This window comes from Aethalodelphis obliquidens, unplaced genomic scaffold, assembly GCF_003676395.1.
Source record: "Aethalodelphis obliquidens isolate GAN/ISIS:26980383/991018 unplaced genomic scaffold, ASM367639v1 scaffold23, whole genome shotgun sequence".
Lineage (NCBI taxonomy): Eukaryota > Metazoa > Chordata > Mammalia > Artiodactyla > Delphinidae > Aethalodelphis > Aethalodelphis obliquidens.
The window spans coordinates 7,184,444-7,207,905 of NW_020837967.1; the positions used below are offsets into that span (position 1 = coordinate 7,184,444).

At 42.7% G+C, this 23,462-nt stretch overlaps 1 protein-coding gene across 4 annotated transcripts in view; it reads left to right on the plus strand.

Annotated features, from left to right (window-relative positions):
* Positions 1-23,462, plus strand: part of DHTKD1 (dehydrogenase E1 and transketolase domain containing 1) — a 52,634-nt gene that overhangs the window by 15,826 nt on the left and 13,346 nt on the right. For 2 of the 4 annotated variants that reach the window (XM_027121620.1, XM_027121618.1), the window contains exons 3-12: positions 976-1,187; positions 1,952-2,146; positions 6,284-6,553; positions 11,159-11,330; positions 12,533-12,731; positions 14,865-15,177; positions 16,153-16,237; positions 16,934-17,073; positions 22,578-22,728; positions 23,111-23,217. In XM_027121620.1, coding sequence (XP_026977421.1) covers positions 976-1,187; positions 1,952-2,146; positions 6,284-6,553; positions 11,159-11,330; positions 12,533-12,731; positions 14,865-15,177; positions 16,153-16,237; positions 16,934-17,073; positions 22,578-22,728; positions 23,111-23,217 — 1,844 coding nt within the window. Of the gene's footprint in view, positions 1-975; positions 1,188-1,512; positions 1,720-1,951; positions 2,147-6,283; positions 6,554-11,158; positions 11,331-12,532; positions 12,732-14,864; positions 15,178-16,152; positions 16,238-16,933; positions 17,074-22,577; positions 22,729-23,110; positions 23,218-23,462 lie in introns of those variants that run through there. The other 2 variants (XM_027121621.1, XM_027121619.1) reach the window with 2 other exon arrangements.

The window sequence follows — 23,462 nt, forward strand, 5'->3', positions numbered from 1 at the left end:
ATAAACCATAATGGAAAAGAAAATGAAGAAAAATGTATATATATATGTATAACTGAATCACTTTGCTGTACAGCAGAAATGAACACAACATTGTAAATCAACTATACCTCAATTAAAAAAAAAAAAACCCAAAGATACAAGTGTCGGCGAGGATGTAGAGAAAAGGGAACTCTTGTGCACTGTTGGTAGGAATGTAATTTGGTGCAGCCACTATGGAAAACAGTATGGAGGATCCTCAAAAAATTAAAAATAGAACTACCATATGATCCAGCAATTCCATGTCTGGGTATAAATCTAAAGGAATCGAAATCACTATCTTAAAGAGATATCTGCACTCCCATGATCATCACAGCTTTGCTCAATCAGTATCAAAGATCTAACGTTTATTGTAAGAAACCATACACGATATAAAGAAAATGTTGGTTTGTTAAATTCATACTGTAGGCTTAGGCAAATGACTGATAATTGATTTGGTGCTGGGCCAATCACGTACTGCAAACCTTTCTTTTCTCTGGCTGAGATTCAGGGAGATTTCCTTTTACCTTAGAATATTGCATTGCTATCAATATTAATTCACATTAAGACCAACTGTGCAATAATAGGCATTGCTTTATAGATATTAATAAGACTTGAACGTTTTGGTAGATAGATATTTCAGATAAAGGTATACATATGATTTGTAGCTATAAAGCAGATGAAAGGTAGGTTCACAATTTAGTTCGAAATGACTATAGAATCAAAATTTGGCATAATGCATCATGGCTCTGTTCGAGAGATGGAAGATTTTTATTCCCTCTGCTTTTAGTACCTTTATGGCCTTTGATCATATTTTTAGTTTTGCCTTTAGAAAAATCTAGATAACCCAAGTTACTTGGAATGAAATGCTCTGAATTCAAATAAGGATCTTGGTATGTTCTGTAATTAGTTACATGGTTGCTTATTCTTTAAAACGATCCCTTTGATTCCATTTCATAGGATTACTGAACATGGGGAAGGAGGAGGCCTCTCTCGAGGAAGTGGTAGCCTATCTCAACCAGATCTACTGTGGGCAGATTTCTATTGAAACCTCCCAACTTCAGAGCCAGGAGGAGAAAGAATGGTTTGCCAAGCGGTTTGAGGAACTGAAAAAGGAGACATTTACCACAGAAGAGCGAAAACATCTGTCAAAACTAATGCTAGAATCTCAGGTATAAAAGTAGCAGCTAATATCAAAGAAACAGGTCGATTCATTTTCTACAAAGACATATAAATATTGAAGAGAGGGAGTTAAGACATGAACTCTCTGAATGTAGCCCCATTTACCCCATGGCCTCAACACAAGGGGCAGTGTAGCACATACCACTTTATTCTAAGTAGAAGAAAGTAGATCACCAAACAACAGAACTATTGGTGCTTCTCAGAGTCAATATGTTTTATGTATTTGTCTATTCCCTCTATAGAAGCCTGCAAAATCCTTAAGATCTTATTTCTCTTTTTATTACCTGAAGTGATAGAAAAAAAGGAACTGTATGTGGAAGAGGCTCTCAATACAGATTAATGGGATTGAATGTCTGTCAGGGCTGTGATCAGGACTCGGGCATATCAAGATGACAAGAAACCTGTTCCCAGTAATGTGGGTGGTTGGCTAATTTGCAGCCCAGATGAAATGCTATTGTAGAGCCCTGTACTGAAACTCAAGTCATGGGAAGGGCCCGGCATTCTGAGGGGATTCCTGCTGGGGTGAGTTCTTCTACCACTCAGGTTGTTTTCTCTGCATCCCTGCTGCTGTCTGGTGTCCTCGGCAGGGCTTTCCTGCCTGGCTCTGGGTGACTTCTGTGCATCTCTGCGGTCAGTAGTGAAGGAACCCTGTTGCAGCTGCTTGACGTAGTGTGGGGTCTTCTTAAACGTGTTTGACTTTGACCCAAGTAGTTAGCTGTCCTGTAACTGATGCGTCTGATGTGGTGTTCCATAGGAGCTTGACCACTTTTTGGCCACCAAGTTTGCCACGGTGAAGCGATATGGAGGCGAAGGAGCTGAAAGCATGATGGGCTTTTTCTATGAGCTGCTGAAAAGGGCGGCCTACAGCGGGGTAACCGATGTCATTATTGGGATGCCACATAGAGGGAGGCTGAACTTATTGACAGGCCTTCTGCAGTTCCCTCCAGAGGTAAAAGACATTCTATGTTTTCCGCTATTCATGTACAATTGACTGTAAAAGAATAAAACCAATGGTAATAACTGCTTTTAGAAAACCAGCTAAGCATATGAGCCATTTGTCCAGGAGACAGCTTAGTTAATTTGTTTTTTGATCTGAATTTTATTTTATTTGTTTATTTTTATACAGCAGGTTCTTATCAGTTATCTATTTTATACATATTAGTGTATATATGTCAATTCCAGTATTTCAATTCATTCCCCCACGCCCGATGCCACTTTCCCCCCTTGGTGTCCATACGTTTGTTCTCTACATCTGTGTCTCTATTTCTGCCTTGCAAACTGGTTCATCTGTACTGTTTTTCTAGATTCCACATATATGTGTTAATATATAATATTTGTTTTTCTCTTTCTGACTTACTTTAGCTTAGTTAATTGATGAAACCTGTTGCTGTTGGATGGCCCTCTTCTTTTTCCTTTTGTTTGTTTATTCTTTTGGCCGTGCCACGTGGAATGTGGGATCTTAGGTCCCCAACCAGGGATCGAACCCGCGTCCCCTGCTGTGGAAGCACGGAGTCTCAACCACTGGACCACCAGTGAAGTCCCTGGACCTGGCATTTAGGTTGATTTTCTGTATCAACTTACAGAGGTTCTTCACTCAGGGAAGTTAAAAGTTAGTTTGGGGCTTCCCTGGTGGCGCAGTGGTTGAGAGTCCGCCTGCCAATGCAGGGGACACGGGTTCGTGCCCCGGTCCGGGAAGATCCCACATGCCGCGGAGCGGCTGGGCCCGTGAGCCATGCCCGCTGGGCCTGTGCGTCCGGAGCCTGTGCTCCGCAACGGGAGAGGCCACAGCAGTAAGAGGCCCATGTACCAAAAAAGAAAAAAAAGTTAGTTTGTTTCCTACGGATGATGCAAACAGATAAATTCTGTTTTTCGAAGCATGCTTTCCCTATTTCATAAAAATCATTCAAACAAACACAAAGATCTGTACAATTTGATACAATTTTACCTTACAAAAAAGTCATTTTTACCTTCCACTTATTTGCAGTTTCTAGTTAATAGATTGTATGAAACTAGTAACACATTGTTATCTCAAGAAACCCCTCTAAGTGAGTGGTTTTATGGGTTATTGGATCTTGGTGTTCCTGTTCTGTCCAACTCAGCTGCTCTGTAAGTCTCGAAAGACTTGAGGGTCAGGATGGAAGATTTGATGTCAGGGAGCATCAGAGGGACTCAATGTCTGATAAGGTTGTAGCCATTACGCGTGGATAAACCTCATTACTGTTCTTGGCCCGGAGATTAAAAATAATTATAAATGTTAAAGGACCTTTCAAAGTTAGATGGAGTTAATGGAGCCTATGGAAGGATGTGTTATCCTTGAGAATATTAGAAGAAACACATGGGAACCCTAGTACGCTGTTGGTGGGAATGTAAATTGGTGCAGCCACTGTGGAAAACAGTATGGAGGATCCTCAAAAAACTAGAAATAGAACCACCATATGACCCAGAAATTCCATTCTTGGGTATATATCTGAAGAACATGAAAACACTAATTTGAAAAGATATTTGCACCTCAATGTTCATAGCAGTATTATTTACAATAGCCAAGATACAGAAGCAGCCTAAGTGTCCATCAACAGATGAATGGATAAAGAAAATGTGATACACACACACACACACACACACACACACAGGAATACTACTCAGCCATAAAAAAGAATGAAAATTTGCCATTTGAAACAACATGGATGGACTTGCAGGGTATTGTGCTTAGTGAAATAAGCCACACAAAGATAAATACTGTATGTTGTCACTTATATGTGGAATCTCAAAAATAAAACAAACTAATGACTATAACAAAAAAGAAACAGACTCACTAAGAGAACAAACTAGTGGTTACCAGTGGGGAGAGGGAAGGGCGGTATAGCAGTAGGGGTTGGAGAGATACAAACTACTTTGTAAAAAATAAATAAGCTACAAGGATATATTGTACAACACAGAGAATATAGCCAATATTTTATAATAACTATAAACAGTATAATCTCTAAAAATTTTGAATCACTACGTTGTACACCTGAAATTTATATAATATTGTAAATCAACTATACCTCAATTCTAAAAAAATTTTTTTAATGAAAAAAATATATGTGATGTTATGTCTAGGGGCCAAGCTTTACCTTTATTATTCGTACCTCAGTGTTTCTGATGCTAAGAGACTGGTAACCAGCTTTGAAAAGACACCTTAGTAAAGGTAGAATACGACAGAATAAAGTAATGGACAGATGGAGACATGTGCTTAGATACCTGCAGAAATTTTCTCTCTCTTTTTTTTTTTTTTTGGCCTGCTCCATGCGGCTTGCGGCTTGTGGGATCTTAGTTCCCTGGCCAGGGATGGAATCTGCGCCCTCGGCAGTGAAAGCGCAGAGTCCTAACCACTGGACGGCCAGGGAATTCCCCTGCAGAAGTTCTTAAACCAAAAATTGCATTCCTAAAATATCCCAGACAAAACAGTTACTGAAAGACACAGAAGTGATTATCAATGATCATATTTGCGAGAAACACACCCATCCCTATACTGTGTGAGTTTGTATGCTCCTATTTGCAGATAGGGCAATAAGAAGCTTTTGTGAACTGGAGAAGCTTTTGGGTCATTCAAACCATTTGGCCAGTAGAGAATAGCATGCTGTTTTTGGTAAATACCTTGATTTGAGACCCAGATTTTTAGCCGAGGACCTTTAAACCATCTAGTTAATTTCTCTTGCTCATTCATTTTTTTTTTTTTTAAATCTCAAACTCCTAATTTATCCCTCCCCTTCCCCTTTGGCAACCATAAGATTGTTTTCTATGTCTGTGAGTCTGTTTCTGTTTTGTAAATAAGTTCATTTGTATCATTTCTTTTTCCTTTTCTTTTTTTATTTTTGGCCGTGCCGCGTGGCTCGCAGGATCTTAGTTCACAGGGACTGAACCTGGGCCCTTGGCAGTGAAAGAGCAGAGTCCTAATGACTGGACTGCCGGGGAATTCCTGTATCATTTTTTTAGATTCCACACATAAGTGATATCATATGATATTTGTCTTTTTCTGTCTGACTTATTTCACTTAGTATGATAATCTCTAGGTCCATCCATGTTGCTGCAAATGGCATTATTTTGTTCTTTTTTATGGCTGAGTAATATTCCAGTGTGTGTGTGTGCACACACACCATATGTTCTTTATCCATTCATCTGTCAATGGACGCTTAGTTTGCTTCTGTATATTGGCTATTGTAAATAGGGCTGCGATGAACGTTGGGGTGCATGTACCTTTTCGAATTAGAGTTTTCTCTGGATATGTGGCAACTCTAGCAACTCTGTTTTTAGTTTTTTAGCTTGTTCATTTTTAAAATGGGTAGTAACATCTATGTCATAGAAGGCTGTGAAGATGAGGTGACAGAATGTATGCAGAGAAGTCCTTTGAGAATTGGACAATATAGTTTTTAAGATGCCACTTGCACTAAGCAGTGTATGTCATCCCCTGACTAAATGGGATTAACTTCTTATTTGCCTCTCTACCTTTAACAAGAATAATACAAATTCTTTTGGAAAATACATAATAACAGGTGCATTTAAGAAAAAATATTTTGCTTATTGCAAGGCAGATGTATCTTACCATCTGCATCAGGCTAGACTCTTGTGAAAGTGTTGGAACTTCATATGACTGAACATCTCCAAATAGTTCTGTGCATTCGAGCAGTTACAAGTGTGTGCTTATCTTTATTTATTTAATTTTTGGCTGTGTTGGGTCTTCATTGCTGCCTGTGGGCTTCCTCTAGTTGCGGCGAGTGGGGGTTATTCTTCATGGCGGTGTGTGGGCTTCTCATTGCAGTGGCTTCTCTTGTTGCGGAGCATGGGCTCTAGGTGCATGGGCTTCAGTAGTTGTGGCACACAGGCTCAGTAATTGTGGCTTACAGGCTCTAGAGTGCAGGCTCAGTAGTTGTGACACACAGGCTTAGTTGCTCTGTGGCATGTGGGATCTTCCCGGACCAGGGCTCGAACCCGCGTCCCCTGCATTGGCAGGAGGATTCTTAACCACTGTGCCACCAGGGAAGTCCCTATTGTGTGATTTAAATGAACCACCTCTTACCATTTTTTCTTGTACGTTTATTCGGCATAGCTGATGTTCCGTAAAATGCGAGGCTTAAGTGAATTTCCGGAAAATGTCTCAGCTGCTGGCGATGTCCTGTCTCACCTGACGTCCTCGGTTGACCTGGACTTTGGCGCGCACCATCCCCTCCACGTGACAATGCTGCCCAACCCCTCACACCTGGAAGCCGTTAACCCTGTGGCTGTTGGGAAGACTCGCGGGAGACAGCAGTCCAGGCGGGATGGGGACTACTCTCCAGACGGTTCGGCTCAGCCTGGGGACAAGGTTATTTGCTTACAGGTACTAGTAGCTTCAGGAAGTGAGGCCTGGGGTTGGAAAGACCAGGAAGTAAGAATGTCCAGGATGGTAGTTACGACAGGAGATGGCAGATGTTCCAGATGAAATTGAGATGAACTTTTGGGAAAAGAAGATTTTTGGGGTTCTTTAAAAAATTAATGGCAGATGTGAGGTGTAGTCTCAAGGCAACTGACTTTTATTTTTGACTGATTTTTTTAAAAATTCTTCAATTAATTTTTTTATTGGAGTATAGTTGATTTACAGTGTTGTGTTAGTTTCAGGTGTACAGCAAAGTGAGTCAGTTATACATATACATATATCCACTCTTTTTAGATTCTATTCCCATATAGGTCATTACAATATAGTAGGCTCTTATTAGTTAACTATTTTATGTATAGTAGTGTGTATATGTCAATCCCAATCTCCCAATTTATCCCTCCCCGCTCAAGGCAACTGATGGAGGTCTTCACTGTATTTTTCCTTTCTTGAGTTATGAATTAATTAAGGGGATATAGACCGGCATACCTGCTACTGTTAAGAGGACAGATGTCATTACTTCTCTGAAATTATAACTCTCTTGGAAACGACGTGGTATCCGTCTGTCTAACAAGACTGCAAGAGTCTGGATTTATTTTATTTGCTTGTTTGTTTGTTTTCCAATGAAGGTCTTTGGCATTAAGGCAAACAATACAAATTATATAATGTATTGCTTCCTCTGCCCCCCGCTTTTTGGTAGTCCAACAGGTATACTTTAGAGGTTTAGATTGTGGGTCACATTTTTCTTCTGCAAGTATTCATTTAAATATGAACGTTTAGGGACTTCCTTGGTGGTCCAGTGGTTAAGACTCTGCACTTCCACTGCAAGCCACGAGGGTTTGGTCCCTGGTCGGGGAACTAAGATCCCACATACCACGCCAAAAAAGTAACAACATAAATATGAACCTTTAACTACTGGATAACTACTATTAATCCTGGATGTCAGTAACTGAGTCTTCAAACCCAACGGAAATTAAGTAACTCTACAAGGCAGTAGAATATTTGGCTACAAATAACCACATTATCTTATTGTTAATTTTCCATGGGCCAGAAACTTGCAGTAAATAAATCGGGGGTAAGCAGGATTGGATTTGATTATGTTATAGTATTTCTAAATAGAAATCTTCAAATCATTAGCCATTCATTCTCTTCACCTTTCACTTGAATTCATGAGACTAAAATATTTCAGTCACTCACATTTTCCCAGTACATTGAGCTGATCTTAAGGCTGATTCCTGAAGGAAGAGGTGAAAGTGTCATTTTCTTTGAAGTGATAAGAAACCGCCCTCTTCTCTCTACTTTGTGTTCCCAAAACATTTTGCCCTGCTGTGTCTGCCTGGGTCTTGCCTCACTCAAGTTCAAAATTCTAATTTATTGTGGGAACTTGAAATTCGGAGTCTATAAAATCATGGTGGGTGAGACTCTGGGTACTACTTTTGCCGTCCGTCTTCTGTTCATCTTGGTCCTGAATGTGGTGGAAGTGGATCGTCATATGTGATCCTCTGTGTGTGTCCAAGCCCCCTGCTGTGTTTGGCTGAGCAGTTTCCACCGCCCACAGCATTCCTTGGGGCTTATGGACCCGACTCCTGCAAAGCTTTATGGGCATCATGGAGTGTTTTCTCTTCTAAGACAGGAAATAAAATTAGCAGATGACACATGGCTTTAGTGCCAAGAACCCTAAGACTATGATAAAATTACGCAAGTTATGAACAGATGTTATGTTCTCAGCAATGCCTCTCCTGTAAACGCTTTTGTAAAGGAGCGGAAGAGACACCCAGCTCTCTTCCTTGCTTTACTGGTCTCCTTTACATCATTACTCCACGAGAAGTCCCATCAGCAAGGAGGCCAAAGGGTGTGGAGTGTTCAGATGCTAGGAACCCCTTGACCCTGTGTGGACCGCCGTGCAGCTGAGGGTTGGACTTGACAGTGTAGTCCGGTGTAGAAAAGACAAGGATTCTGGAACCAAGAAGCACTGAGTTCAGATCCTGGCTTTGCTGCCTTCTAGCTTGGCGTGCTTGGTTCTGTTCCTCAGGTTCTCTGAATCTCAGAGGTCAATGGGAGTATGTTACATTCCTTATAGTGTTCTGAGGATTAAATGAGAACATAGTAAGTTCCTTAACCCAGGCGAAAGGCTTGGAGGGGTGGGGAAATAAGTCCAAAAAATGGAGGCATCAGGACTTTCCTGGCAGTCCAGTGGTTAAGACTCCACGCTTCCAGTGCAGGGGGCACAGGTTCCATCCCTGGTTTGGGAAATAAGATCCCGTGTGCCATGCAGCGTGGCCAAAAAAAAATGGAGGCATCACAGAAGGTCTAGTCCTTGGCACGTGAAATACGTACTCTTTCTGAACCTTGGTTTTCTCATCTGTGAAAAGAACAGTGGCGATTCCCTTACCTGGCCCCTACACCTGATTGTTGAATGGATCAATGGAGATAATGTACATAGCGTTGTGGAGGTGACGTAAGGGTATGTTATCACTACGTCTGGATATTCCAAAACGCCAGTCATCCCTGTAGGCCCTAGCAATGGGAAGGTGTGGGCTGGAGATTTCGCTAAGCAAAACAGTGCTTCCTTTCTTAGCCAAAATGTTTTACCTATACACAAATTACTCTTTTAGGACGTCTTCACTGTCATTAAAAAAATCTGCTTCCAAGGATTCCTTCTTTTTATTTATTTATTTATTTATTTATTTTTGGCTGTGTTGCATCTTTGTTGCCGCACGCGGACTTTCTCTAGTTGTGGTGAGCGGGGGCTACTCTTCGTTGCGGTGCGCAGGCTTCTCATTGTGGCGGCTTCTCTTGCTGCGGAGCAGGGGCTCTAGGCACTCGGGCTTCAGTAGTTGTGGCTCGAGGGCTCTAGAGCTCAAGCTCAGTAGCTGTGGTGCACAGGCTTAGTTGCTCCGCGGCATGTGGGATCTTCCCGGACCAGGGCTCGAACCCATGTCCCCCCCTGCATTGGCAGGCGGATTCTTAACCACTGCGCCACCAGGGAAGCCCAAGGATTCTTTCTTCATTCATATTTAGGTCTTTTATTTCTGCTATTATTAGAGCCACAATGGTTACCATATCAGGTCATTTTATTTAATTAATTTATTTATTTGGCCGCGCTGTGCAGCTTTCAGGATCTTAGTTCCCCGGTCAGGGATTGAACCCGGGCCATAGCAGTGAAAGCGCCGAGTCCTAACCACTGGACCACCAGGGAATTCCCCATATCAGATCATTCTATTCTCTAGCTGAGCATTTTGGCTGTTTATGATAGTAGCCTTTTATTTAATAACTTTTTAATTAAAATACATTTGTCATATAACATCATGTAAATTTAAGGTGTACAACATATACCTTATTGATATAACAGCCTTTTATACAGCATGAAGTCAGTGGAGCTCATACTTTCTCCTAAGGTCTGCAATTCCCTCATTATTTGCTTTCAAGTTTTCTAAAAAAAATTTACCCCCTTTTCTACCACTTTCCGTTTACCAGTTTTTTTGTTTCTTTGTTTTTTGCGGTACGCGGGCCTCTCACTGTTGTGGCACGTGGGCCTCTCACTGTTGTGGCCTCTCCCGTTGCGGAGCACAGGCTCCGGATGCGCAGGCTCAGCGGCCATGGCTCACGGGCCCAGCCGCTCTGTGGCGTGTGGGATCTTCCCAGACCGGGGCACAGACCCGTGTCTCCTGCATCGGCAGGTGGACTGTCAACCACTGTGCCACCAGGGAAGCCCATACCAGTTTTTTTTCTTAATTAATTTTTTATTGAAGTATAGTTGATTTACAATGTTGTGTTAATTTCTGCTGTAAGCAAAGTGATTCACTTATACACATATGTATACATTCTTTTAAAAATTCTTTTCCATTATGGTTTATCACAGGATATTGAATATAGTTCCCTGTGCTATACAGTAGGACCTTGTTGTCAGGTTTTGTGCTATTATGATCTAGCAGACTTCACAAGTTCTGGAAGAATAGCACATTTCAGAGATTCTCTTATAATAGTATTTTGCTCTTTCCCCAAAGCCTCCTTTCACTTGTGTATGATATACTTACACCCCCATGCTCCTGTCTTTGCTGTCACATCATTCTCATTTATGTTCACAGTGGTGGCTAATACACCCAGTGGGAATGAGGTGATGTGAGCTACACGCAGTCTCGTTTTGGGGGGAAAATGACTGGGGAAGAGTGAGAGTTCGAAGCTGTGCATTGGTCTTAGTGTCTTGCAGGCTGTTTTCATGATTGCTTTACTAGAGTTGATTTTCCTTCTACACCTCCAATCACCCTTCTGTGGTGCTGCTGTGAACACTAGCGTGTTGATGGGGATGTGAGAGATGATGGGTGTAGGTGATGATGTGGGGCGGAAGGAATAGGTCAACTGGTGGTGGCTGCAGGAAGAAAAGGGCTGATTTAGCATCTTTGAAAGCTGCTTGAGATCAGCCTAACCATTCTAGGAAATCCTATAACCGGCAGATTTTTAGGAGGGCAGGGGAGCAGTGAGAGCATGGTTGTTTTTATTCCTGTTACTGTTGAAAACCTGAATTTCTCCATCCCTTACGTTCATTTTCTTTTTTTCTCCCCCATGATCTAGGTTCACGGTGATGCTTCTTTCTGTGGTCAAGGGATTGTTCCTGAAACATTTACACTCTCTAATATCCCGCATTTCAGAATTGGTGGGAGTGTCCATTTGATTGTCAATAACCAGCTGGGTTACACCACTCCTGCAGAAAGAGGAAGGTCTTCCTTATACTGTAGTGACATCGGTATGTAACACAGGGAAGAGTTGATGCTGTGGAGTCAGACAAGGAATTCCTGGAGAAACTTCTAGTTCACTCAGAACAGTGAGCCTCACTGCTGGTCCCATTTTAAATTTTGGATCAGATATGGCCAGTGGTCACCAACAGTGTTGCTAATATTCCTTTGAAAGTCTGAGTGTGATCTTAAAATCCAAGGAAATAAAACAAGAGTAGAATTTAGAGGGTGCAATCTCAAAATGCTTAAGTATCTAGTTGAATGATCTGCTGGAATCCAGAGATAACACAATTAGTACAGCTAGAGCAATTGTCTTTAGGATAATCAGATTTGGAGTACCCAAGATCACAGTCAAAGAGGATATGTTCAACCGGTAAACTTAGCCAAGTGGTCTGGTTGGAAATCAGATGTGAAGAAGCAAAGTCAGCTTGTTTTAACCTGTGGAAACTAGTAGTATTCAAAGAAACACAGGGCTTTTTATTATTCATTCCCTATTTCACAGAATTTCCAGAACTGTTAGATGGTAAGAACTGCTCTGTTTTTATATCCAGAGCCTGGCCTGGATGCCTTTTGGGGCTACCTATATGAATTTTTTGTAATTAGTTAGGTAGAGATTTGAAAATTCATTCTCAATCTTCTCTTTGGAGAAAATCCATTTTTTTCTTGGATACATCCTTTAATGACCCATTTATCTCAGGAAGAAAGAGAATAGTCATGATGATAATAACAAATAAGTATCAGTTATGATGTACCAGGCTCTGTTAAGCACTTTATATGCATTAACTCATTGCCTCTTTAGGACATCACTAAGAGGTAAGAGCTATTATCCCAGTGTTACAGACAAGGAGACTGAGATTCATAACTTTACCAGGATCACACAGAGCTGGGACTTGAACTCATGCTTGTCACCTGGCCTCTAAATTGCAGGTTCTTTTTTTTTTTTTCGTAAAGTGCGGGTTCTTTTTGTTTTTTTGGCCTCACCATGTGGCTTACAGGATCTCAGTTCCCCGGCCTGGGATTGAACCCAGGCCACGGAAGTGAAAGCCCAGAATCCTAACCATTAGGCCACCAGGGAACTCCCAAAGTGCAGGTTCTTAACACCCAAGCCAAACTACCCCTAAGGACAAGGGCTGTCTCCCCATGCGGGCAACAGGACTTGGGGGTAGGTTCATGGGTTGACTAGCCGGTCTCATCTCCAGCTCCTCTGCCTCAGGGAAGCTTGTGGGCTGCGCCATCATCCACGTCAATGGAGACAGCCCAGAGGAAGTGGTCCGGGCCACGCGACTGGCATTTGAATACCAGCGCCAATTCCGGAAGGATGTGATTGTTGACTTGTTGTGCTACAGGCAGTGGGGCCACAACGAACTGGACGAGCCCTTCTTCACCAACCCGGTCATGTACCAGATCATCAGGTACAAGGATAAACCGTCATGCGATGTGCCCTTTCCCCCACAGTGCTCACATTATTATTTGTGTTAGACACTCTCCGGTAGGGCGACCAGCTTTCCCAGTGTGTCTGGGACATGAAACTTTCAATGCTCAAACTGGGACAGACCTGGGCACACTGGGATGGTCATCCTATGGGTCGCAGGAAAGCGCCCCATGTTCTTCCAACTCTACATATTTCCTCAATGAATAGACAAAGGGCAACTTCACCCCCTCACTTAGCAGAGGGAGGACTGAACAGAAGACGTAGGCAGAACCTTGCCCGAAGCTGCTCAGTGCGACATTGACAGGAGCAGAAACAGAACCTCCGTGATTCACTTCTGCAAACTATAGACGTGGGCCTACTTTGTGCCTTGGCAAGAGGTTACGTGACGGATTTTAACGAAGTTCTGAACTACACTGTCCAATGTGGAAGCCTTGAGCCATAAATGGCTGTTGGACACTTGAAATGTGCCAACTCCTGAAGGAGATGTGCTGGGAGTGTAACATATGCACCAGATTTCAAAGACTTAGTGTGAAAAAAGAGTGTAAATGATCTTGATAATAATTTTTATATTGATTAGGTATCGAAGGGACACTATTTTGGGTATATTGAGTTAAATCAATATATGATTAAAATTAATTCCACCTCTTGCACCTTTTCTAATGTGACCACAGGGAAATTTGAAATTACACATTGGCTTGCGTTATATTTCTGTGGGACAGTGCCGAGTCAGAAGGTTCGCGTGATGGAGAGGAGTGTGTTCCTTCGGGATTTCCTATTTACGTATTTATTTATTTGGCTGCACCGGGTCTTGATTGTGGCACGCAGGATCTAGTTCCCGGACCAGGGATCGAACCTGGGCCCCCTGCATTGGGAACATGCAGTCTTAGCCACTGGACCACCAGGGAAGTACCAGGATTTCCTTTTCAGATGCTAGGAAGTAAAGTAGATCCCTCTTTCCTGCTTTATTTCCTCATAGACATAAATTAAAGCAGAGGAATAAACTTGGTGATATTTTATGGGCCTTTCTGTTCGTGGGTAGCAGACTGCCCTTGGAAGAACAAATCTGGTTTCTCCATTTAGCTTTGAACTTAGCACCTGAATGACTTGATGTGACTCAGGACCCTGCTTTTAAAAATATATCCTGTCTACCTCTCACTTTTTTCAGGATTAAATATAATGATCAATGTGACCAGACTTGCAAGTTGAACGTATTAAGCGAATGCAGAGTAGCATCATCGTTATTTCTATTGTTGTAAAACCCGGATGCTGAATAGTTACAGGCTTCTTCAAGCAACCTGAAACAGATGTCGGCAACTTGTAGGTTCAATCCTTTTTGAAATAAAGGGATGCAGAATAGGTAGACAATATAAGTCAGCCTTGTAAATAACTGTCCAGAATTAACAGTTTGTAAGAAAACTCTACTACTCATTACTTCTGCCTGACTGTAGACAAAAGCTTATAAAGGTAAATTTGTGGGCTTCCCTGGTGGCGCAGTGGTTAAGAATACACGTGCCAGTGCAGGAGACACGGGTTCGAGCCCTGGTCCAGGAAGATCACACATGCAGTGGAGCAACTAAGTCCGTGTGCCACAACTACTGAGCCTGCGCTCTAGAGCCACAACTACTGAAGCCCGTGTGCCACAACTACTCAAGCCCATGCTCCTAGAGCCCGTGCTCCGCAACAAGAGAAGCCACTAGGATGAGAAGCCCACGCTCCGCAACGAAGAGTAGCCCCTGCTCACTGCAACTAGAGAAAGCCTACAGGCAGCAACGAAGACCCAACACAGCCAAAAACAAATAAATAAATAAATTTAAAAAAAGAAAAAAAAAGGTAAATTTGTTTTCACTTGCTTGCCTGAAAGAGGTGGTTACTCACCACTGCCTTTAAAAAACAAATTTATTGGAGTGAAAGTCACATGACATAAAATGGACCTTTTATTTTTTGGCTACACCACGGGGTGCGTGAGATCTTAGCTCCCCGACCAGGGATTGAACCCGTGCCCCCTGCAGTGGAAGTGTGGAGTCTTAACCACTGGACCGCCAGGGAATTCCTGTATCTGTCTCTTTGATTTTTACAAATCATATTGATTTTTGTTTCCCTTTTCCTTGGACAGAGCCCGGAAGAGCATCCCCGACACGTATGCAGAGTACCTTGTGGCCAATGGACTCATGACCCAGGAGGAGGTGTCGGAAATCAAAACCTCCTACTACGCGAAGTTAAATGGCCATTTAACTAACATGGCGCACTACAGCCCCCCTGCCACGAACCTGCAGGCCCACTGGCAGGGCCTGGTTCAGCCAGAAGCTTGCATCACCACCTGGAACACAGGTGTGCCCCTTGACCTCCTGCGGTTTATTGGCAGGAAGTCTGTGGAGGTGCCGGAGGAGCTCCAAATGCACAGTCACCTTCTGAAGATGCACGTGCAGGTAGGGAGCCCGGGAATCTCTGGGTATTGTTTGTCCATCTCTCACAGCAAGGAATTGCTGTTGGTCTGGTCTTGTTGGTTGGCTAATGCACTTGGTAAGTATTTATTATGAACCACTCCTAGTGGTGTTTTGGTACTGCTCGTCAATTAACTCAAATTTTGTCTACTTCTATTTTTTTTTCTTTCTTTTTTTTTTTAACCTACTTCTATTTTTCCTCCACTTATTCTTTCAGTCATTCATTAATACATTATATGTACAGGTACTGCATACACATTATTAGAAACACAGCCATACAGGAATGCCCTTTTTGGTTTTTCTGAGCAGTGAGCAGAAGACACTTACATTTTGAGGAAGGTGGTCGGAGTTTGGCTTAAATAAAATAAATAAAAATCAGCACACATACTCCCGAAAGGCAACCATTTACACCCTTAAGCATGTCGAGGTTTTACATGTTGTCTCATGTTAAGGATGGATTGACAAACTGTCATGGTTTGCCTGTGGTTTCCTAGAACGTGGGACTTTCAGCACTAAAAGCAGGAGGAGAGCAAGGAGATATAGGTCTTCGTCATTCTTGAACTTGGATGAAGACACGATGAACTCTGGATTATTTTTAAAACACTAACTTCGTTTATAAGTTTCTATTATAGGTATAGAGACTATTAAAACAATCTGTGTACTCACCATCAGGCTGAAGACATAGAATATTACCAATACCGTTCCTCTCTCCCCTCCCTGACGTCTCCTCCTCCCATCCATCTGCCCGGTTAACCGCTCACCAGAGTGCCGGTTTGTTTTGCCTGCTTTCATATGTCATGTACTTGCTGTCATACTCCGATGTTTCCTTCTGCACTATCTGTCGTATTTAATGTTATGTTTTTGATTCTTAACCATTGTTGCCTTACATTTTTTGAACTCAATGTGAAAAAGGATGGGAACTCTTAAAATTTTCTTTTCCCCTCCCATTCAATTTTACAGTCCAGAGTGGAGAAAGTGATGGATGGAACAAAGTTAGACTGGGCCACAGCAGAAGCTCTTGCCCTAGGCTCATTACTTGCTGAAGGTAAGACATTTCTGTGTAGCTGCACAGCGGGTACGGGGTGCTTTGTATGACATTTCTTATATGTGACGCCTGAAGTTTTGAGTTACAACTACCTTGTATTGTTTTTATTGACTAGAGAGGTTCTCAAACGTGTTAACGTTTCTTACCTGAAAACATTGTTTAATCTTGGTATGTCATGTTGACAATCTTCATCAGCGAACAGACTATGGAAACAAAGGACTCAGTGCTGGATGTATTGGAAAGACATTTTCCTTTAAAAATTATAGGACGAATGATGACTCTTCATTCTTAATTAGACTACGGAGTGTTGAATATAGGACAGGTTTTTGTTTTGTTTTGTTTTTTTTCTGCGGTACACGGGCCTCTCACTGTTGCGGCCTCTCCCGTTGTGGAGCACAGGCTCCGGACGCGCAGGCTCAGCGGCCATGGCTCACGGGCCCAGCTGCTCCACGGCATGTGGGATCTTCCCGGACCGGGGCACGAACCCGCGTCCCCTGCATCGGCAGGCGGACTCTCAACCACTGTGCCACCAGGGAAGCCCAGGACAGGTGTATTCTAAGAAGGATAATCTATTGTCCTCAGGACAGTTCTCTGGATGAGCCGATATATAAGAATTCAGGGTCACCAGGCCTTATTATTACTTAGGTTATTCATGGGAATCTGGATTTTTTTCTTTTCCTTCTTGCTTGCTTTAAGGTTTTAACGTCCGTCTGAGTGGCCAAGATGTTGGCCGTGGAACTTTTAGCCAGAGGCACGCCATGGTTGTTTGCCAGAAGACCGATGACACCTATATCCCCCTGAACCATATGGACCCTAATCAAAAGGGGTTTCTAGAGGTAGGCTGTTTTATTATCTAGTATAAACCTCAGGTGCTGGTGATTATAGCTACAGGCTTCTTAGACCAACTAGAAACAGATGTCGGAAACTTTGGGTTCAGTCCTTTTTGAGATAAAGGGATGCCGACTGGGTAGACAATGCCCGTCTATGTACTTGGAGTGGAGGTAACAGACTAGCGAGTAGACTAGAGCTGTTTTACTGTGGCTACTTATCTGTAATCATGTAAATGTCAAATGGGTGTTCATTTTGTCAATCCAAAATTGATTATATAACCTGCTCGTTGCTGAATTCATCAAAGTGAGTCGAAGATGTGGATAATAAGCCAACATTTCTTGCCAATTTAAAAAAAAAAAAACCCACTGACTTAAGGTTACTTTATTCCCTAGGGTTTAGCGGGCTTGATGAATGTATCCATTGCCATGTATTTCTCTGTGCCAGTTGCTGACTTAGATTCATTAGAGTCAAGAGCAGGGCCTGGGTCTTTTCATTTTTGTTACTCCAACAACTAGCATAGTGCCTGGCACATGGAGTTTATGAAATTATCCTTTAAGGTACAATTAGTGGTGTGTCATCTTTTTTCCTACTCTAGCCATTTGAGAGTATTGGGTTCACTGATACTCGATTTTTTTTTCAATAAATTATTTTATTTATTTATTTTTGGCTGCATTGGGTCTTTGTTGCTGCATGCAGGCTTTCTCTAGTTGTGGTGAGTGGGGGCTACTCTTCGTTGTGGTACGCGGGCTTCTCTTTGCGGTGGCTTCTCTTGTTGCGGAGCACGGGCTCTAGGCGCGCAGGCTTCAGTAGTTGTGGCACATGGGCTCAGTAGTTGTGGCTCACAGGCTCTAGAGCGCAGGCTCAGTAGTTGTGGCCCACAGGCTTTGTTGCTCTGCTGCATGTGGGATCTTCCCGGACCAGGGCTCGAACCCGTGTCCCCTGCATTGGCAGGCGGATTCTTAACTGCTGTGCCACCAGGGAAGCCAAATACTCAATATTTTTTTAAAAAATTCACTTTGTGAAAAGCAAGCTTCCAGGACAATTACTTAAAGGACATGCAACTCATCTTTTCTTTAAGTTAGTCTAAAATCCCCTCCTTGATCAGTATCAGATTGGTGACCTAGATACTGAAACATTTCGTATTTTCTCCACCCGATGTCTTTTATTGATTTGTGATTTGATATATAGTATCAGTTAATTTTGAATATTGCTATTTAGAAAGCCCCAAGTAAACGTCTCACATCTGTTATGGGGATACTGTCAAAGATTTCATTTATTACCTAACACTTTGTCCTTTATATGAAGACCCTAGGGGGGACTCCTGCTTGATCTTGGTATTGAGAGTAGTTGTAGTTCCCTGAGCAGTGGCTCGTCTTTATTGTGTGTACATCGAAAATTCTGCAACCGATCAACCTTCCCTTATCAATAATGGCTTCTGGGAAGGGGTAGAGGCCATGGCAGCCTCAAGAAAGTAGGTTACCAGGTTGTATGTTTTCCCCAACGCTGTTGGGTGTGTCAATCTATTTATTTTCTTTCTGCCCACCTACTTTTTTTTTTGGCTGCACAGCGCAGCATGTGGGATCTTAGTTCCCTGACCAGGGATTGAACCCATGCCCCCTGCAAAAGAAGCATGGTGTCCTAACCACGGAACCACCAGGGACTTTCCTGTCCACTTACATTTAAACTATCATTTTGTGTATTATCTATATTTACAGGCCATCTTAAATAATTTTTGGAATAAATGAAAGCATTAATAGATTCAACAAATTAATGTAGATAAGGGTATACAAGTATATGAAGTACAATAGATGCATAGGAGAAGGGGCAGCTAGGTTACTTGGGAATTAAAAGGAAGAGCTTTAGAGAGGAGGCCAGATTTGCGCTGGGACTTGAGGGACATTTGGAACTGCCTGGTCTAGTAAATGTAGGGAGAACATTCTAGGTGGACACAGTAGTGCATACATAAGCTGTGAAGTAAGAAGCCCTGACCTCATGCTCAGGGAACTACCTATAGCTTCATGTGACTGGAGTTTGAGCTGCAAAGTGGATACAGAAGTAAAGGAAGAGACGGGCCAGTCAGGACTACCCACGTTGTGAAAGACTCTGAGTGTCACGTAGAAGAGAAACCATGGAGGAATTTTGAACAGGCGATCAGATTTCCATGTTAGAAACAGCACTCCTGATGATACTTTGGAAGCCTGAGCTGAAGAAGGGTGAGACTTAGGACAATTTCTAAGGAGGCTTCTCAGTCATCTAGGCAGGAAATCCTGGAGCTGTGAATTAGGGCAATAGCAGTGCAGAGGGGAGATGGGGCCAAGATTTGAGAACTAGTCAGAAAACAACAGCTATCAGACTCAGTGGTAGGTGTAGGGAGTGAAGAAGACCAGTACTGGTTACCTCCCAGCTCCCTGACTAGGACAGCTTGCATAAGATGATGGCATTTGCCCAAATAAAGAGTAAGGGAGAGGAACAGGTGTGGTAAGGAAAGATGATGGACTAACTTTTGGGCGTTAAACTTTGACATAGATATTTCAGGTAATTAGATATGTATGTCTGGAGTTAATGAAGGAATCTGGTCTTGGAGGTCTATTTGGAAGTCATCAGGGTGCAGGAGTGTTTGAAACCACAGGGGTGGGAGAATCTCTCTGAGAGAGCAGAATGAGAACAGATAGGGTCCTGGGAAAAACAACTTTTAAAGGGCTGGCAGAGAAAGCATTTTCCCAAAAGAGCATCCAGAAAGGCAGGAGGAGAACTTAGAGTCCCCGTGTCATTGAACTTAAGGAGGGAGGAATCTGAAAAGAGGAAGAATAACATGGCCATTCAATTTAGCAACTGGAAGGTCAAGGTTGACCTCCTCTAGAGCTATTTCTGTGGAGTGGGGAGAGCAGAAGCTAGATTTTACTAGTTGAAGGGTAGACAGGGGTTCAGGAGGTAGAAACAACTAGATTAGATAATTCTTTCTAGAAGCCTGACTGTTACAGGAAGCAGGAGCTAGAGAGCACTGGCCAGGGGAATATTCTTTGTTTTTTGTTTTTATTTTTTTGGCCGCACTGCGTGGCATGCGGTATCTTAGTTCCCAGACCAGGGATCAAACCCGTGCCCCCTGCATTGGGAGCACAGAGTCTTAACCACTGGACCCCCAGGGAAGTCCTTTCTTGTTTTATTTTTAAGCTTTTGATTGTTCATTTGCCAAGAGGAGAAAGCCAGTGAGGAGAGGTTCAGAAAAAAGGAGTTGGTGATGAGCCGAGTGAAGAAGCAGAAAAAAGGTATGGATTAGAATATGAGTGGGTGTGTCAGCCTTGGGTAGGAAGGGAGATGGGGAATGAGGTGAAGATGCAGAGGTGCAAGTAAAGCACTCAGTTCAAATCCCGTTGACCACAGACTCATGGATCTGAGAAATACAGTGTCTCTTTTCAAGTTAATGTCTTATAAAGATCATAATTGAAATCAAATAGAAATCAGGAAAGATAACATGCATAATCCCGCCATACTAATACATTATCTGTTTTCATTTTTTGTTGTTGTCATTGAGTGCTTATCCATATAAATCATGCATTTTTATGGTTGTAATCATAGTAGAGATGAAATTTTTTTCCAGAGTTTTTTTTTATTAAAAGCTTTATTGAGATAAAACTCATAGAATTTAATGTTTCAATGTGTACAGTTAAGTGGTTTTCAGTGTATGCAGCGGTGCAACCATCACCACTATCTAATTTTAGAACATTTTCATCACCCCTAAAAGAAACCCATACTTATTAGCAGTCACACCCCATTCCTTCCTTCCCTCAGCCCCTGAAAACCACTAATCTACTTTCTGTTTACATTGATTTATCTATTTTGGCCTTTTTATATAAACAGACTCATAAATATGTGGCTTCTTATGGCTGGCTTCTTTCACTTAGCATTGTGTTTTCAAGGTCCATCGTTGTTGTAGCATGTGTCAGTATTTTATCCCTTTTTGCTGCCAAGTACTATTCTATAAATATGTAACTTAAGGACTTCCCTGGTGGTCCAGTGGTTAGGACTCCGTGCTGCCACTGCAGGGGCCGTGGGTTTGATCCCTGGTTGGGGAAGATCCCATATGCCTCGCAGCGTGGCCAAAAAAAAAAAAAAAGTAACTTAAAAAAATTTTTTTAGAAAAATGTTGAAACAAACACAAAATTACAAAAAAGTTGGATGTATAATGCAAAAGGATCTTTTTCTCATTCTGAGACATTTGAGCCATCCAGATGGAAACATCACGTTGCCAGCCTGATGCCCTACATGTGTATTTCCTACAAACTAGGTCATTCTCCTACATTACCCCAATGCAACCATCCAAGTCAGGAAGTTAACACTGAGACATGAAGACATCTGGTCCACAAACCCAGTTCAGAGTTGTGCTGCCTTGAACTGTCACATCTCTTTAGCCTCTTCAGAGATGTAATTTTATGTTCTGCTTTTTAAATCTTAACATGTGGTGATGATGCTTTTGCTTTATCATGCAAACAGGATATTAGAATAATGGATTCCGAAAGGTAGGCCTTTTTCAAGTAACTTTCCCCCCCTTTGTTTGTTTGTTTTCAATTAATTTTTATCGGAGTATGGTTGCTTTACAATGTTGTGTTAGCCTCCACTGCACAAGAAAATGAATCAGCCATACACATACAGATATCTCCCCCCTTTGGGACTTCCCTCCCATTTAGGTTACCACAGTGCATTAGGTAGAGTTCCCTGTGCTATGCAGTAGGTTCTCATTAGTTGTCTATTTTACACATAGTATCAATAATGTATATGTGTCAATCCCAGTCTCCCAATTCCTCCCTCTCCACCTCTTTCCCCCTTGGTATCCATACATTTGTTCTCTATGTCTATGTCTCTATTTCTACTTTGCAAATAAGATCATCTATACCATTTTTCTAGATTTTTAAAAATTTATTTATTTATTTTTGACTGCATCAGGTCTTAGTTGCAGCACATGGGCTCTTCGTTACAGCGCGTGGACTTCTCTCTAGTTGTGGAGCGTGGGCCCTGGAGTGCAGGCTCAGTAGTTGCGGCACGAGGGCTTAGTTGCCCCATGGCATGTGGGAACTTAGTTCTCCGACTAGGGATCGAACCCACGTCCCCTGCATTGGAAGGCAGATTTTTAACCACTGGACCACCAGGGAAGTCCCTCCCCCCACTTTGTTTTGTGACATTTTTTAAAAAGCTCTATGACACCATTTTACTCTCAGCTTCAAAGATGGGGCATCTGAGAAGTTAATTTCACTTCTCCTTCAAGAAAATCTTTAATGTCCATATTCCAACCTTTTGTATGTCTTCCTCTGTTTGCCCCAACTTTTCCCACACACATCACTCATGGAGAGCAGGAGATGTCCTCTCTCAAAGGGATGCGGGGATGAATGAAAGCACAGCTGCCCTCATGGCCCTCCTCCCTTTTGAGCAGTTGGTACCAATATAATGCTTTACTTTAACTGACTCACATCCCATCTTCCCTGCACGACGGTTCTGTTCTCCTCCTTTGCCCTAGGTCAGCAACAGCCCACTGTCGGAAGAGGCCGTCTTGGGATTTGAGTATGGGATGAGCATCGAAAGCCCTAACCTATTGCCCCTCTGGGAGGCTCAGTTTGGCGATTTCTTCAACGGTGCCCAGATCATCTTTGACACGTTCATCTCTGGAGGTTGGTGTTGGTCTATGGGTGTGTAGTGGACGTGTGGCACCAGCCTCACGGGGACAAATGACAGAAAAGGGGCCATAACTGCTTATGAGACTCCTGTGTACCACGGCATCCCCCCACTCCGAGAGTTGGGAGCCTGTTCTGTCATCCACTGGGGCGCGGCAGCTATCAGGCAGTTAAGTAAGCTGCTAGGAAGAGCACATAAGTCCTCTGTCAGCAGGAGGGCTGTGTCTCCTGGGGAATGTGCTTGGCTGTAGTGATGAATGGTGCAATGAAAATGGTTTTGGGGGTCCAGCAACAAACTAACATGTGTCTCACCGCCCCGTCGCCCCGGGCTGTCCTGCACCTGCGTCGTAGCGTTCTTACTCCCGCTGCTGCTTTGCAGGTGAGGCCAAGTGGCTTCTCCAGAGCGGCATCGTGGTCCTCCTTCCTCACGGGTATGACGGGGCTGGACCAGAGCACTCATCTTGTCGAATAGAGCGTTTCTTGCAGGTATGCCCACTGCCTTCTGGATTCCACGAAATGTTTCCCTGCTTTCTAGGTGCTTTGAAATAGAACTGCCTCCTGCAAATACCTAATGTGAACCTTGGACTATAAGACCTTGTAGTATTTGAATGAAACAGATTTAATGCAATGTCAATCAATATTCCTTGGAAACGTGATGCCTCAAGCATGTTAGTATCACGGTTTTACGGCAATGAAAGTGCTTCTTCTTTTTTTTTTTTTTTTTTTTTTTT